Consider the following 15,516-nt stretch of genomic DNA (forward strand, 5'->3'; position numbering starts at 1 on the left):
GGCCGTTAAATGCCATCTAGAGATACAGACTTTATTATTCCCATCATGAATGGCAATTTATTTGAGAAGCTTGCACACACACACAAACACCAAAAAATCTATTGGACCAAGCATTGCACAGTCAGTCGGTGAAGAAGTTAAGAAAGCTTTATTGCTTGCGGTAACAAGGAGACAAAACATCACACGCCATGGTGCTACAAAGTTTGTCCGCTAGCATGTTGTGCTAGCTACCAATTTAAACAGAACCGCTCCTGACAGTCATTGGTTAAAACAAAGGCATGCAAATGTCCCATGGCTCTTTTTTCATTGGCTCCCTTGCATAGACCTGGCGCGTGCGTGTGCACATGTGTGCATGCGTCCCTAGCAGTGGAAACTTACAGGGTTCTTTGACCCGAGGCTTGACCATATGATTCACTCAACACAGATAAGCTTGTTTGGGATTTCACCCTACTTGCCTCGGGGGGACACCCTGTACTTACTGTAAGTCAGTCTGGATAAGAGTCTGCTAAATGACTAAATGTACATGTAAAACAAAAACTTGGTTCTGCCCCAGCCTCCAGTCCTTTTGGTGTGGCCTGCCCCCACCAAAACCTTCCACATGCAAGTAGATACTTGTAAAATTGTTGATCAACTTGCTAAACTAGCAGCTCTGGAAAGCCAGCTCAGCATCTACACATACCTTCGCCCTCACATGTCAGTGCAATCAAGGCCTGTCCTGTGGATCTGACAGAGAAAGAACTGGACAGCAGACAGGGACACCACATTTATAGCACAATGTTCTTGTCACAGTGGTTGAAGGTCTTGTACTGCAAGATGGGAAGTATGTATTTGAATCGAGGTCCGAGCCACGCCTCACTGAAGGTGAGATGATAATACGTTTCCTCAAGGATCACAATGATTCTTGCTTAGAGACTTGTTGCTCTTGAAGGTTAGTGGTAACTGATTTAAATTGTTGTACTTGCTGTGAAATATTTTTTACTGTTGCTTGCCTTTCTACAGGTACACTTGCACTTAAAGCGATTCATGTTGTTTAATTGTAACTTGTTTAACTACATGCTCTTATGGTTCTTCCCTTTGGCACTTATTTTGGTTGTTAACAATATGTGCTTCATGTTTTGGCTACCCACAATGTTGTTATCTTGTTGTTATTTATCAGTGACCTATGCACTTTGTGAAGCTTTCTCTTGGAAGTCGCTTTGGATAAAAGTGTCTGCTAAATGAATAAATGTAAATTATAATGATCAGGGTCTTTGTGAAAGAGAATGCTTTTGCGCCACGCTGCATGGTCCTTATGAAGTACAAGCTGGATGCAACAGCTGTCTGGCAGTCAAAGCCAACAAGACATTGAAATGGTACTAATGCAAACAATTCAAAGGACAAACCTAAAATGCTGTAGTTCACAAATCTCGACTTCAAAGTTCACAAACAATTTGCACTCAAATACAGGCTTTAAAGTACAATAAGCTTTTTTCAGAGTCTAACGGTAGTATTGTTTGTGTGTCGTTTTTAAAACACAACCTTACGTTTTGTTGTAGACACAAATAAACTATTGTACTGTATGATAAGTACGCATATCGTTATTATATATGATTATATTACAGATTTATATATTACAGTCTGGTAATTTATAAATCAATAGTTATGATGGTGATGTATGTTACTGTGATCATTATGTATAAAAAGTTTAATCTGTACAGCAGTCTTTTACACTAAGAACACAGGGGAAACATATTTTCCTGGAGGCCTGAGAAAAGAGGTTCCCCCCCTCCTATGGTTAGTGTCATCTACACTTCAGTCTTTCTCAGGCCTCTAGGGAAATCTGTCATTCAACCTTTCAAAACAATTAGAAACTTTCTTTTCAAAACTTTGTCAAACCTTTATTTTCAAAACCTTTTTCAACCTTTTGAAACTCGTTCTAAAATATCTAAGATGGAAGATAACAGTATCTAAGGTGGAAGGTAATGGTATTTAAGGTGGAAGGAAATGGTATCTAAGGTGGAAGGTGCTCCTTGCTTGGCACCAGCACCTACAACAAGGGAGGAAGCGAAGCATGTAAATACCCACTGGACAGGAAATCAATTCAAACTGATAACTTCTCATTAGATAAACCAAACTGGTCTTCTGGCATAAACACAATATTATTCACACTATGGTTTCTCTCCTGTGTGTTTTCTCATGTGACTAGCAAGACTACATTTATGAGAAAATTGTTTGTTACATTGTTGACAATGAAAAGGTTTCTCTCCTGTGTGTGTTCTCATGTGTTTAAGAAGATTACCTTTGAGAGCACATCGTTTGTTACATTGTTGACATTGAAAAGGGGTCTCTCCTGTGTGTGTTCTCATGTGAATAACAACTTGACTTTTCTGAGCAAATTGTTTGTTACATTGTTGACATTGAAAAGGTTTCTCTCCTGTGTGTGTTCTCATGTGTTGACGAAAATTACCTTTTTCAGCAAATTGTTTGTTACATTGTTGACACTGAAAAGGTTTCTCTCCTGTGTGTGTTCTTATGTGTTGACAAAGACTAACTTTGTGAAAAAATTGTGCATTACATTGTTGACACTGAAAAGGTTTCTCTCCTGTGTGTGTTCTCATGTGTTTGTGAAGATTACATTTGAGGGAAAATTGTTTGTTACATTGTTGACACTGAAAAGGTTTCTCTCCTGTGTGTGTTCTCACGTGATCAACAAGAGCACCTTTTTGAGCAAATCGTTTGTTGCAATGTTGACACTGAAAAGGTTTCTCTCCTGTGTGTGTTCTTATGTGCAATATCAAACGAGATTCAGATATAAACGTTTTGTTACATTGTTGACACTGAAAAGGTTTCTCTCCTGTGTGTGTTCTTGTGTGCAAAATCAAATTGGATTCAGATATAAATGTTTTGTTACATTGTTGACACTGAATAGGTTTCTCTCCTGTGTGTGTTCTCATGTGTTGACGAAGACTAACTTTGTGAGAAAATTGTGCATTGCATTGTTGACACTGAAAAGGTTTCTCTCCTGTGTGTGTTCTCATGTGTTGACGAAGATTACCTTTGTCAGCAAATTGTTTGTTACATTGTTGACACTGAAAAGGCTTCTCTCCTGTGTGTGTTCTCATGTGTTTATGAAGATTGCATTTGAGAGAAAATTGTTTGTTACATTGTTGACACTGAAAAGGTTTCTCTCCTGTGTGTGTTCTCACGTGATCAACAAGAGCACCTTTCTGAGCAAATCGTTTGTTGCAATGTTGACACTGAAAAGGTTTCTCTCCTGTGTGTGTTCTTATGTGCAAAATCAAACGAGATTCAGATATAAACGTTTTGTTACATTGTTGACACTGATGTATTCTTTTTCTTGTGTGACTTCCTTGTGGTCTATTGTCCCTTGGAAGAGCCTCATTGTTTTGTGTTCTGTTCTGTAAAAGCATCACTCCTCCATGTTCCTCCTCCTCCAAACTCTGAGCTGCAGGACAGTCTGGAGCTACAACAGAGAGGGGCTGAGAGTCACTGCCTGGTTCTGGTGCTGCATAGTCTCGTACATAAGGCTCTGCTTTGATTTGCTTCTCAGTTGTGTTGGTAGGTAGAGAGTTTCCTTCTCTGTTCTCCACTTTAACAGTTTGGTCAAGACGTGAACATGCAGAGGAGCCCTCCTGATCTGAGTCATGTTTCACACTGGGAGAAGTGAAGATGGATTCTGTAGTTTCAGACTGCAGTCCTTGGAGCTGCTCTTCCTCCTGACTGGTCCACAGCTCCTGTTCCTCTTTAATCTGTGGGGGCTCCAGGAGAGAGAGCTGCTGCACATCTAGGGGAAAGAGAACAGTTATATTAACCCACCATTACTTTGCAATCTTACATGTTTGACAACAAAAAAGATGCCATTTACACCCAAACACTGTTAAATGGAAGGAATTAATCAATTGTAATTTGTCTTCTTTTTCAAGTCACAGAGGGCTTCACATATGGGCCTAGATTGGCACCTATAACTAGGGATGGGTATCGTTAATTTTTATCGATATCAATACAATTTTTGAGACTGCTTAACGATTCGAGTCTTTATCGATACTTTTCTATATCTTAACTAAAACAGATAGAACAAGGGGAAGGTGTTGCTCTCAGGAGGAGGCTGGCTCAAAGGAGCATATATAGGCACAATGGATCCTGACTGGCTGAATCTAAATCTGTCCACTACAGATGTACTATCCACAACCTGGATGAGTAACTAGACTGTGATTGGTTGGTTGACGAAAAGTGACATTGTCAAGCTCATTGACTTTATGAAAAGTTGTACACCTTTCAACAAAAGGCACCTGATATAGCTAAATGACCAGCTAACCAAACCCAAACCTTCCTTATCTTATCCCTATTTTTATGTGTCTGTTTTTGTTTAACACTATGCTTAAGCATCCCACAGAGCCATGCTCATGGTGACTGTTTTGAATGATCAGCAGTGGGGGGGGGGGGGCTTGTCTTTACTCACACACTGTGCTCGTAAATAATTTTTGCAGTTCGCACACACATCAAATTTTAGGGGTATATGCGAGTCAAATAGTTGCACTGTGGAGACCTGAATTGGCTTATTATTGTCAACAACGGAGACTTGTTATGAAGTTGGGGTGCGCTCACCAGAGGATTGTCCTGCAAAGGCAGCTGGAGTTTGCACCGTTGCGACTCAGATACAGTCGGAGTACTGCATTTTATCTTTATCTGATGCAGGTGCTTTTTCATCGCAGTTGTTTTCCCCCCTTTACAAGAAATTACTTTAGAACATATATTGCACTTTGCTTTGTCTTTATCTTTGTCTTTAATAAAATGTAGCCAAGCTTTTGACCGTTTCGTGCGTTCTGCCATCGTAGCTCACAACAAAATGATAAATGAAGCGAAGTAGCGCGTGAGGCAATTACATTCTTCTTTGTTTAGTTTAAAGGTGGTGGGCAGGCCATTCAATTGAATTAGTCATTTTATTAGTCAAACATTGAATGTTTGTGCACCAGTGATTTGATTTAAATAACATTAATTGTTTCTCGAGACATAGATCAACGTTACATTATATTACTTGGTCTCGATAGCGGTATCGATAAGCTTGGACCTTATTGATATTCGGGTTTTGAGAAATTTGGAACCGGGTCCTTACAGAACCGGTTCTCGATACCCATCCCTACCTATAACCCACCTGAACTCTCAAGGAAGACAAGGAAAACATGTTAGAAACCTGGGGAGGAGCAGCTGGGTGAGGGCACCCCTCCTCCAGAGACGGTTGGTGACAGAGATGCAGAGAAGGCTGGAGACAGTTAAGTAAGAGTGGAGAATATGTGGTAGGGTCCACCTTCTGTGACTCCAACATGGAGGGAGCAGAGGCTAAGATGGGTGCTGACCACCTCGGTCAAGGAGCGGTCTGTATTTACAGGGTTAGTCAGGGAACAGTCTGTATTTACAGGGTTAGTCAGGGAACAGTCTGTATTTACAGGGTTAGTCAGGGAACAGTCTGTATTTACAGGGTTAGTTATGGAACAGTCTGTATTTACAGGGTTAGTCAGGGAACAGTCTGTAGTTACAGGGTTAGTCGGGGAACAGTCTGTAGTTACAAGGTTAGTCAGGGAGCAGTCTGTATTTGCCAGCCATTTCACAGAGGTGCCTTAAGAGGATCACTATCAATCAGAGCTGAGTTATTCTGAGTGATCATCTTCATCCTGTGATGAACCATTTATATCCTGATGGTGGTCTCTTCCAGGATGGGGAAGCCTCACAAAATGTTATTATGCTACGGCCTTCACAGTCACCAGGGGCCGGTTGCACAAAACACTTCAAGTTCTTTCCTTAATTATGACACATAAGGTTACATTTGTCCTTAGCTAAGGGATTTACTACATTGAACGTGATTTCACAGCAGTAAAATTTGACAATTTCCACGGAGACCGTGTTTGTACAGTTGTATGCTAGTCCATCACCTTAGTATCTCAGATCTAGCTAGCTAGCTTATAGACCTACGAAAACGAGACAAGAAATATACGACGCATAAATAGCCTTCATGATAAGACTGCAGCACAGTAGCCTAAGAGTGCCATAGGTGTGGGATGGGTTCATTTATCTCCATAAACTCAACCATGTTGCGGTAAAGAATAAGTCAGAGGTACTTTAAGTTTTCTTCCTTACTTTGTTTGTCAAGGGCTTTCGTGCAACGCTTTAACAAACTTTAAGGGAATCATTAAGTATAAAACCAAGATAAGGAGAAAACTTTAAATACTTAAGGGAACATTTAAGGAAACCTTAAAGATTCTGTAAAGAAAAATTTCCATGTTTTGCTTCTAATTACATTATACGTTCGAAATGAGTTCCTGAAAGCATGTGCAAAGCGCTAAAACTTTTTCGCACTGAAATGTGGAGTTAGACCGAAGAACAGTTTCTCTTCGGTTTTCAGATCAGCTTTTAATGCCTGGAGCCAAAAAACTCCCCATCTACGTCAGATCACTGAATGGTTCCTCCTGCTGTACTGTTATTGTAGCTTACATCAGCTAGCTAGCTAGCTTCAGGATGTCTCTCACCACCCACAACTGCATCTTCCCTGGATGCAAGAACTCCAGCTACGCTGCAATGCCATTTAAGTTCCTTGTTGATAATGACAGGAAAAATAGGTGGATAGATTTTGTGAAGAGCCACGCTCATGGAAAGCTTCGGATAAACTCAAACAGCCGCCTCTGCACTGACCACTTTACGGCAGATAGTTTTAACATGGACCAGAGACAGACGGGGTTCACCAACACACGGCTTCTCTTGCAGCGCGGAGCCGTACCGAGCATCGCCCCCCGGCCGTTCATCCTCCGGTCGCACCTGGACCATCCACCGCCGCCAGCAGTTCATCACTCAGTTCTGTGTGCTTGTTATAATTATACTAGATAGCTTTTCCAGAGGTATCTCTGCTATGTGTTAGTGCAAACCGCTAACTTGATATTAGGCTACCCGGTGTAGAATGAAGGTATTTTGGTGAAATGGTAGCTAATGTGTTGACGCTAGTTGGAGAGCTCAGTGTCTGCTGTAAATGTTTACTCCTGTGTTACATCTCAGGGGAACGTTTCATTTATATGCAACTATGTTTCACTCATTGAACAAATACATTCTAATTCTATACTGTTTTGTTCGGCTTGACGTGGCGTCCATCGGGGTCGTAGGTATCTTGAGAGAGGCGGGGCCCTCCAGCGAGTGGGCCGAGCTTCAGCTCCTTCAGGCGTCACGCCCCCTCAGTCTCAAACAGAGAAGAATGCTGATTTTCTTACAATTTCAAAGCCTAATTTAACATACTTGTCAGTGTTTTTATTTATTTATTCATATTTGGATGGTTGGTTAATAACATTATTCTGTGGTGTGACGAAATACAAACTCTATACAGGATCTTTAAGGAAAAGACTTAAGGGTGCTTTGTGCAACTAATTATATTTTAAGGAAACCTTAACTCTGACTAAGGAAAATCTTAACTTAAGGTGTTTTGTGCAACCGGACCCAGATCTCAGCTCAACACCCAAGTGATCATGTGACCCCCATCCTAGACACAGCAGCATTCTAGACACAGCAGCATTCTAGACACAGCAGAGTATAACATGAAAGAATGAACATCAAACCTGTTCGTTGTAGCTTGATCTCAGGTTGAGTAACAACGTCGAACAGCCGTTGTAGCCGTGCGCTCTCCTCCTTGGAACGAGAGATTTCTTCCTGGTATCCTGCAAACGGTTTCTCAGCGGCCCCGTAAATTTTCGAAGCTGCCGTTGTCAGTATTTCACTAAAAATCTCTCTTATCTCATTTAATTGAGACATTTTGACGTTTAAAAACTTGGACTCCATGTTAAATCTAGAATCTGTAGTTTCAGACTGCAGTCCTTGGAGCAGCTCTTCCTCCTGACTGGTCCACAGCTCCTGTTCCTCTTTAATCTGTGGGGGCTCCGGGAGAGAGAGCTGCTGCACTTCTGGGGGAAGAAGAGGCAAGACAACAGTTAGATGCAGCCCAACATGTCTGGAAGATGGAAACCATGTGATCAGGTGTGAGGAAAACACTGGATGGTGTCAATAAAGGCTGGTTGTTTTTCTGACATGGTTGGCTGATACTTTGCTACACATGTTTTATAGGGCAATATATCAAAAAGTATCACAGAAACCAATTAGCAATTAAATAATGTATAGTAGATATTGATGTCAGGATTCTGATCTGAACAGACCGGTTGGTATTAAACAATGCAGGTCCTTGTAGATAGACAGTCATATTTATACGGGGTACAACTCCATTCTCCCCTTCCTGGACGTTGGATTCAATAGTTTGCAACCTCGTGGCGGCCTTCCACAAAGTCTACAACAGGGATGGGCAAACTTTTTGGCTCCAGGGCTACATTGAAACCAAAAGACTCTAAGCTAGTTTTTTGGCGGTTGTTTGGACCAAGCCTTGGCCAAAAATATGTTGCATTCTAACTGTCCATCCTACCTATTCGGTGTATCTTCATCTCCGGTGGAGTAACAATGTCCAACAATCGTTTGAGCCGCGCGCTCTCCTCCTTGGAATTATAAAATTCTTCTTGGAACTCAGCAAACGTTTTTTCAACGGCTGCAAAAATCTCCAAAGCTGCCGTTGATAGTCTGTCATGGACAAATCCTCTAAACAATTCTAGTTTTGACATTTTGGTGGAGTACTCTGCACAACGAGAACCTGGGTCCTTCCTTAGTGTGAAAAAGTAGCTTCGCAAAACTCCTGTCGGATGTGAACAACCTCGAGGTTCTGTTTACTTCCGGGCAGGCTAGTCTCGGGAGGTGCATAACTTCGTTGTTCACTGAACCAACGCATTGTCAACAACTATCAGCTAATGTCCATATATTTCTAACGGTGGAGTGTTGAAATGAGACAACCTCCAATGAAAAGAATCTGTCGTTCTTCTTGAGCCCGAGTTGTGTTTTCAGACAGTACAGTGTTACACCAATATTGGTCCGGGTATATCGTGACAGGGGCTGTTGGAGCCAGAAAGGGTTACGTACGGTGGCCCACGGGTGCATACCACAGCAACATTAGCGAAGCAAACAAAAGTTGAAAACACAACAACATTAACACACAACACAACGACATTAACAAAAACGCTAAATTTATAAAAACGCTGCATTTAAAAAAACAATTTACTACTTACAACACAACAGCATTGTTGTGTTTTCAACTTTTGTTTGCTTCGCTAATGTTGCTGTGTTGTGCATCCGTGGGCCACCGTAGTTACGTTTATTATTATTATTTGTAGTTATGGAATTTGGAATTTTAGGAAATTGGCTTTACAGGGCCCATCATTGAATATATTTAAAAGTAAAAGCTCCAATTTATGTTTTATTAAAGTTAAATTAAAGTTACCAGATCGCCCAAAAATATAAAGGCTATCGCTTTTAAGTTATCAAAGCAACAGGCAACTAGAGCTTTTATGGCCAAATGTTGACCAATTAGTAATATGTCAGTTGAATTGAAATCTAAAGAACATATGAAAAAATACTAATGGAACAACTCAATATTTGATGAATGTGATATTATGAAGCAGTTCTAAAGCACTTTTCACATGTTCTTTCCCTTCTCTAGTCTCAGAAGGTGATCAGTCTGATTAGATACCTGTTTCAGATGGGTAGGCTTTTCATATAGGAGTCAGAAAGGGTTTTAAATTCCATGAAAGTTTACACAGACAAGGAAATTATTGTGGCGGGAACGTGCGTAAATTCAACGTATTGGAGTAAATCTTAAATAAGTGGTGTAAGTTTAAACAAGTCTAACTATACTATAAAAAAGGTGCAGAGACTAAAGGGACTACAATACATAATTTGCATTAATGAAGAAACGACTTAGTTGACCTATAGAAACGTTTTCCAAAACCTTACGAAAACTTTTTTTTCAAAAAAGATTTTGATAGATTTTTTCATGAATTATTTTTCGTAAAACAGAGTAGCGTAAACAGAGCAGAGTACAATAGAGAACAGTAGTTTTTTTACACTGAGAACACAGGGAGAACAGATTTTCCTGGAGGCCTGATGAAAGTGGTTCCCCCCCCCCTATATAACAGTCTGGTCATTTTTGACACAATACAGTAATACAGGTGATTTTTGTTACTGTGATCATTACGTATAACGAGTTTATTCTATACAACAGTCTTTTACACTAAGAACACAGAGAAACATTTTCCTGTAGGCCTGAGGAAAATATCCCCCCCCTATAAACTACAATCTGGACATTTATATACCAATAGAGTGATGCTGGTGATATATGTATATGTTCAGAAACATTTTTTCAACCTTTCGAAACCTTTTCGAAAATATCTAAAATGGAAGGTAACGGTATCTAAGGTGGAAGGTGCTGCTTGTTTGAAATCAGCACATACAACAAGGGAGGAAGCAAAGCGTGTAAATACCCACTGGACAGGAAATCAATTCAAACTCGTATAATTTCTCATTAGATAAACCAAACAGGTCTTCTGGCAGTAAACATTACATCATTCACACTATGGTTTCTCACCTGTGTGTTTTCTCATGTGACCAACAATACTTTTTTTGTCAGCATATCGTTTGTTACATTGTGGACACTGAAAAGGTTTCTCTCCTGTGTGTGTTCTCATGTGACCAACAAGACTACCTTTGTGAGCAAATCGTTTGTTACATTGTGGACACTGGAAAGGTTTCTCTCCTGAATGTGTTGTCATGTGTTTAAGAAGATTACCTTTGAGAGCACATCGTTTGTTACATTGTGGACACTGGAAAGGTTTCTCTCCTGAGTGTGTTCTCAAGTGATCAACAAGATGACATTTCTGAGCAAATTGTTTGTTACATTTTTGACACGGAAAATGTTTCTCTCGTTTGTGTGTTGTCATGTGTGTTCTTATGTGCATAATCAAAAAAGATTCAGATATAAAAGTTTTGTTACATTGTTGACACTGATGTATTGTTTTTCCTGTGTGATTTCCTTGTGGTCTATTGTCCCTTGGAAGAGCCTCATTGTTTTGTGTTCTGTTCTGTAAAAGCATCACTCCTCCATGTTCCTCCTCCTCCAGACTCTGAGCTGCAGGAGATTCTGCAGCTACAACAGAGAGGGGCTGAGAGTCACTGTCTGGTTCTGGTGCTGCAGAGTCTTGTACATGAAGCTCTGCTTTGATTTGCACCTCAGTTGTGTTGCTGGGCAGAGAGTCTCCTTCTCTGTTCTCCACTTTAACAGTTTGGTGAAGACGTGAACTTTCAGAGGAGCCCTCCTGATCTGAGTCATGTTTCACACTGGGAGAAGTGAAGATGGATTCTGTAGTTTCAGACTTCAGTCCTTGGAGCTGCTCTTCCTCCTGACTGGTCCACAACTCCTGTTCCTCTTTAATCTGCGGGGGCTCCGGGAGAGAGAACTGCTGCACATCTAGGGGAAAGAGAACAGTTATATTAACCCACCATTACTTTGCAATCTTACATGTTTGACAACAAAAAAGGTGCCATTTACACCCAAACACTGTTAAATGGAAGGAATTAATCAATTGTAATTTGTCTTCTTTTTCAAGTCACAGAGGGCTTCACATATGGGCCTAGATTGGCACCTATAAACCACCTGAACTCTCAAGGAAGACAAGGAAAACATGTTAGAAACCTGGGGAGGAGCAGCTGGGTGAAAGCTCCCTTCCTCCAGAGATGGTTGGTGACAGAGATGCAGAGAAGGCTGGAGACAGTTAAGTAAGAGTGGAGAATATGTGGTAGGGTCCACCTTCTGTCACTCCAACATGGAGGGAACAGAGGCTAAGATGGGTGCTGACCACCTCGGTCAGGGAGCGGTCTGTATTTACAGGGTTAGTCAGGGAACAGTCTGTATTAGGGTTAGTCAAGGAACAGTCTGTATTTACAGGGTTAGTCAGGGAACAGTCTGTATTTACAGGGTTAGTCAGGGAACAGTCTGTATTAGGGTTAGTCAAGGAACAGTCTGTATTTACAGGGTTAGTCAGGGAACAGTCTGTATTTACAGGGTTAGTCAGGGAACAGTCTGTATTTATAGGGTTAGTCAGGGAACAGTCTGTATTTACAGGGTTAGTCAGGGAACAGTCTGTATTTACAGGGTTAGTCAGGGAACAGTCTGTATTTATAGGGTTAGTCAGGGAACAGTCTGTATTTATAGGGTTAGTCAGGGAACAGTACTTGTATTTACCAGCCATACCTTAAGGAGAAGACTTAAGGGTGCTTTGTGCAACCGATTATATTTTAAGGAAACCTTAACTCTGACTTTCAGGTAAATCTTAACTTAAAGTGTTTTGTGCAACCAGCCCCAGATCTCAGCTCAACACCCAAGTGATCATGTGACCCCCCTCCTAGACACAGCAGCATTCTAGACACAGCAACATTCTAGACACAGCAGAGTTTAACATGAAAGAATGAACATCAAACCTGTTTGTTGTAGCTTGATCTCAGGTTGAGTAACAACGTCCAACAGCCGTTGTAGCCATGCGCTCTCCTCCTTGGAATGAGAGATTTCTTCCTGGTATCCTGCAAACGGTTTTTCAGCGGCCCAGTAAATCTTCAAAGCTGCTGTTGTCAGTATTTCACCACAAAGGTCTCTTATCACATTTAATTGAGACATTCTGATGTTTAAAAACTTGGACTCCTCTGTAAATCTCGAATCTGTAGTTTCAGACTGCAGTCTTTGGAGCAGCTCTTCCTCCTGGCTGGTCCACAGCTCCTGTTCCTCTTTAATCTGCGGGGGCTCCGGGAGAGAGAGCTGCTGCACTTCTGGGGGAAGAAGAGGCAAGACAACAGTTACATGCAGCCAAACATGTCTGGAAGATGGAAACCATGTGATCAGGTGTGAGGAGCACACTGGATGGTGTCATGAAAGGCTGGTTGTTTTTCCGACATGGTTGGCTGAGATTCTGCTTCACATGTTTTCTAGAGCAAGATATCAAAAAGCCATCACATTGACCAAGCAATTAAATAATGTATCCTAGTAGATGGTTATCTCAGGACTCTGATCTGAACAGACCGGTTGATATTAAGCAATGCAGGTCCTCCTAGATTGACAGTAATATTTACACGGGGTACAACTCCACTCCCCCTTTCCTGGACATTGGATTCAATAGTTTACAACCTCGTGGCGGCGTTCCAAGAAGTCTATAACAGGGGTGGGCAAACTTTTTGGCTCCAGGGCTACATTGAAACCAAACGATTCTAAGCTACTTTTGGCGGTTGTTTGGACCAAGCCTTGGCCAAATGTATGTGGCGTTCTAAATGTTCACCTACCTATTCGGTGTATCTTGATCTCCGGTGGAGTAACAATGTCCAACAATCGTTTGAGCCGCGCGCTCTCCTCCTTGGAATTATACATTTCTTCTTGGAACTCAGCAAAAGTTTTTTCAACGGCCGCAAAAATCTCTAAAGCTGCCGTTGATAGTCTCTCACGGATAAATCTTCTAAACAATTCTAGTTTTGACATTTTGGTGGAGTAAAAGGGATACTCTGCACAACGAGGTTAGCTATTAATACCTGGGTCCTTCCTTTGTGTTAAAAAGTAGCGACGCATAACTCCTGTCGGATGTGAACAACATCGAGGTTCTGTTTACTTCCGGGCAGGCTTGTCTCGGGGGGTGCATAGCTGCGTCGTTTACTGAACCAACGCATTAATTGTCAACAACTATCAGCTAATGTCCATATATTTCTAACGGTGGAGTGTAGAAGTGAGTCAACCTCCATTTAAAAAAATCTGTCCTTCTTCCTGAGCTCAAGTTGTGTTTTCAGACAGTACAGTGTAACACCAATATCCTATTTATAGTATTTATATACTATAAAACATATTTCAAAGTAAAAGCTGTAGTTATCCAATTTATGTTTTATTAAAGTTACCAGACCATCCAAAAATATGTAGGCTATAGCTTTTACCACTGGAACTGTCCTCAAATCATTCAAAAATGCTACCATTACCCCAATTCTGAAAAAATCTGGTGCCGAACCCTCGAACTTCAATAACGTCTTTCCTATATCCAATCTCCCTCTTCTCCAAAATCCTGGAAAAAAACTGTTGCCTCTCAACTCTATTCTCACCTATCCCACAATAACCTTTATGAACACTTCCAGTCCGGTTTCCGCCCACTCCATGGCACTGAAACAGCACTTCTCAAATCACTAACAATCTCGTCATGGCAGCTGATTCTGGACTATTAAACACCCTCATTGTCCTCGACCTGAGTGCAGCCTTTGACACCATCTGTCACCAACCTCCTCAAGAGGCTATCTTCGATCGGTATCACCCACACCCTGTTAAACTGGTTCACATTTTTTCTTTCTGACCACATTCAGTTCATCCAACTAAAGTCTTTTAAATCCACTCCCTCCTCTGTGACTTCAGGTGTGCCCCAGGGCTCTGTCCTGGAGCCCCTACTCTTCATCATTTACCTCCTTCCCCTTGGTAATATCCTTCGCAAATTCAACATTCACTTTCACTGTTATGCTGATGACACCCAGCTCTACCTTTCTACCAAACCCTTCTCCACTCTCCCGCCCACCTCCCTTACTGATTGCATCACTAAAATAAGAGTCTGGTTCACCCAAAACTTCCTCAAATCAAACTGAAATAAAACTGAGGTTCTCCTCATTGGCACCAAATCCACTTTATCCAAAACTGACAGTTTTTCTCTTATTATTGACAACTCCTCCGTTTCACCATCCCCCCAGGTTAAGAGTCTGGGTGTCATCCTTTACAGCACACTATCCTTTCAGCTCCACATCAATAACATTACCCAGTCCGATTACTTTCACCTCCAAAACATCAATCGTCTCCGCCCCTCCCTTACTCCCCACACTGCCGCCCTCTTGTCCACAGTCTCGTCACTTCCCGTCTGGATTATTGTAACTCTCTCCTTTTTGGTCCCCCTCACCAATCCCTCCATAAACTTCAACTGGTCCAGAATTCTGCTGCCCACATTATAACTGGTCCAGAATTCAGCTGCCCGCATTATCACTGGTCATAATTCTGCTGCCCACATTATATCTCGCACCCCCTCTATCCACCACATCACTCCTGTCCTGCAACAGCTCCACTGGCTCCTGGTTCAGTCCCTTATACAATTCAAGATCCTCCTGTTTACATTCTAGGTCATCCACAACCTCACCCTGTATGTGTCTGATCTCCTCCAGGGTCCCACTACCTCCCGCTCCCTCAGATCCTCTTCCTCCATACACCTGTCTGTCCCCTCTGCCTGTCTCACCACCATGGGGAGTAGAGCATTCAGCCCCTCTGCCTGTCTCACCACCATGGGGAGTAGAGCATTCAGCCCCTCTGCTCCCTGTCTCACCACCATGGGGAGTAAAGCATTCAGCCCCTCTGCTCCTTGTCTCACCACCATGGGGAGTAGAGCATTCAGCTCCTTTGCTCCCTGTCTCACCACCATGGGGAGTAGAGCATTCAGCCCCTCTGCCCGTCTCACCACCATGGGGGGTAGAGCATTCAGCCCCTCTGCCCGTCTCACCACCATGGGGAGTAGAGCATTCAGCCCCTCTGCTCCCCATCTCTGGAATGCACTACCACCCCAACTC

At 42.0% G+C, this 15,516-nt stretch overlaps 2 protein-coding genes across 3 annotated transcripts; both read right to left on the reverse strand.

Annotated features, from left to right (window-relative positions):
- Nucleotides 1-1,643: 1,643 nt before the first annotated feature.
- LOC146237265 (uncharacterized) lies at nucleotides 1,644-9,212 on the reverse strand. 2 transcript variants are annotated; one of them, XM_084685170.1, is made up of 4 exons: nucleotides 9,135-9,212; nucleotides 8,444-8,961; nucleotides 7,593-7,934; nucleotides 1,644-3,784 (listed from the first exon to the last, which is right to left on the reverse strand). In XM_084685170.1, the coding sequence occupies exons 2-4, from the start codon at nucleotides 8,634-8,636 to the stop codon at nucleotides 2,148-2,150; spliced, it is 2,172 nt and encodes a 723-aa protein (XP_084541296.1). In that variant the 5' UTR covers nucleotides 8,637-8,961; nucleotides 9,135-9,212; the 3' UTR covers nucleotides 1,644-2,147. The 2 variants fall into 2 exon arrangements, with proteins under 2 accessions (XP_084541296.1, XP_084541297.1); XM_084685171.1 differs by lacking the exon at nucleotides 9,135-9,212 and having other exon boundaries at nucleotides 8,444-9,033.
- Nucleotides 9,213-9,891: 679 nt separating this feature from the next.
- LOC146237266 (uncharacterized) lies at nucleotides 9,892-13,516 on the reverse strand. The gene is made up of 3 exons (XM_084685198.1): nucleotides 13,228-13,516; nucleotides 12,379-12,720; nucleotides 9,892-11,368 (listed from the first exon to the last, which is right to left on the reverse strand). The coding sequence occupies exons 1-3, from the start codon at nucleotides 13,418-13,420 to the stop codon at nucleotides 10,476-10,478; spliced, it is 1,428 nt and encodes a 475-aa protein (XP_084541324.1). The 5' UTR covers nucleotides 13,421-13,516; the 3' UTR covers nucleotides 9,892-10,475.
- Between the last annotated feature and the right edge of the window lie 2,000 nt (nucleotides 13,517-15,516).

Source organism: Hypomesus nipponensis, chromosome 21 (genome assembly GCF_054491055.1).
Source record: "Hypomesus nipponensis isolate SF chromosome 21, ASM5449105v1, whole genome shotgun sequence".
Lineage (NCBI taxonomy): Eukaryota > Metazoa > Chordata > Actinopteri > Osmeriformes > Osmeridae > Hypomesus > Hypomesus nipponensis.

Bases quoted from the DNA above. Each gene is read 5' to 3' on its own strand.
- LOC146237265 (XM_084685170.1), bottom strand. From the start codon at position 8,636: ATGTCAAAACTAGAATTGTTTAGAGGATTTGTCCATGACAGACTATCA. The intron at 7,935-8,443 runs GTAGGATGGACA...TTCTTCCCCCAG, and splicing joins GATGAAGATACACCGAATAG to AAGTGCAGCAGCTCTCTCTC. The intron at 3,785-7,592 runs GTTTGATGTTCA...TCTTTCCCCTAG, and splicing joins GATCAAGCTACAACGAACAG to ATGTGCAGCAGCTCTCTCTC.
- LOC146237266 (XM_084685198.1), bottom strand. From the start codon at position 13,420: ATGTCAAAACTAGAATTGTTTAGAAGATTTATCCGTGAGAGACTATCA. The intron at 12,721-13,227 runs GTAGGTGAACAT...TTCTTCCCCCAG, and splicing joins GATCAAGATACACCGAATAG to AAGTGCAGCAGCTCTCTCTC. The intron at 11,369-12,378 runs GTTTGATGTTCA...TCTTTCCCCTAG, and splicing joins GATCAAGCTACAACAAACAG to ATGTGCAGCAGTTCTCTCTC.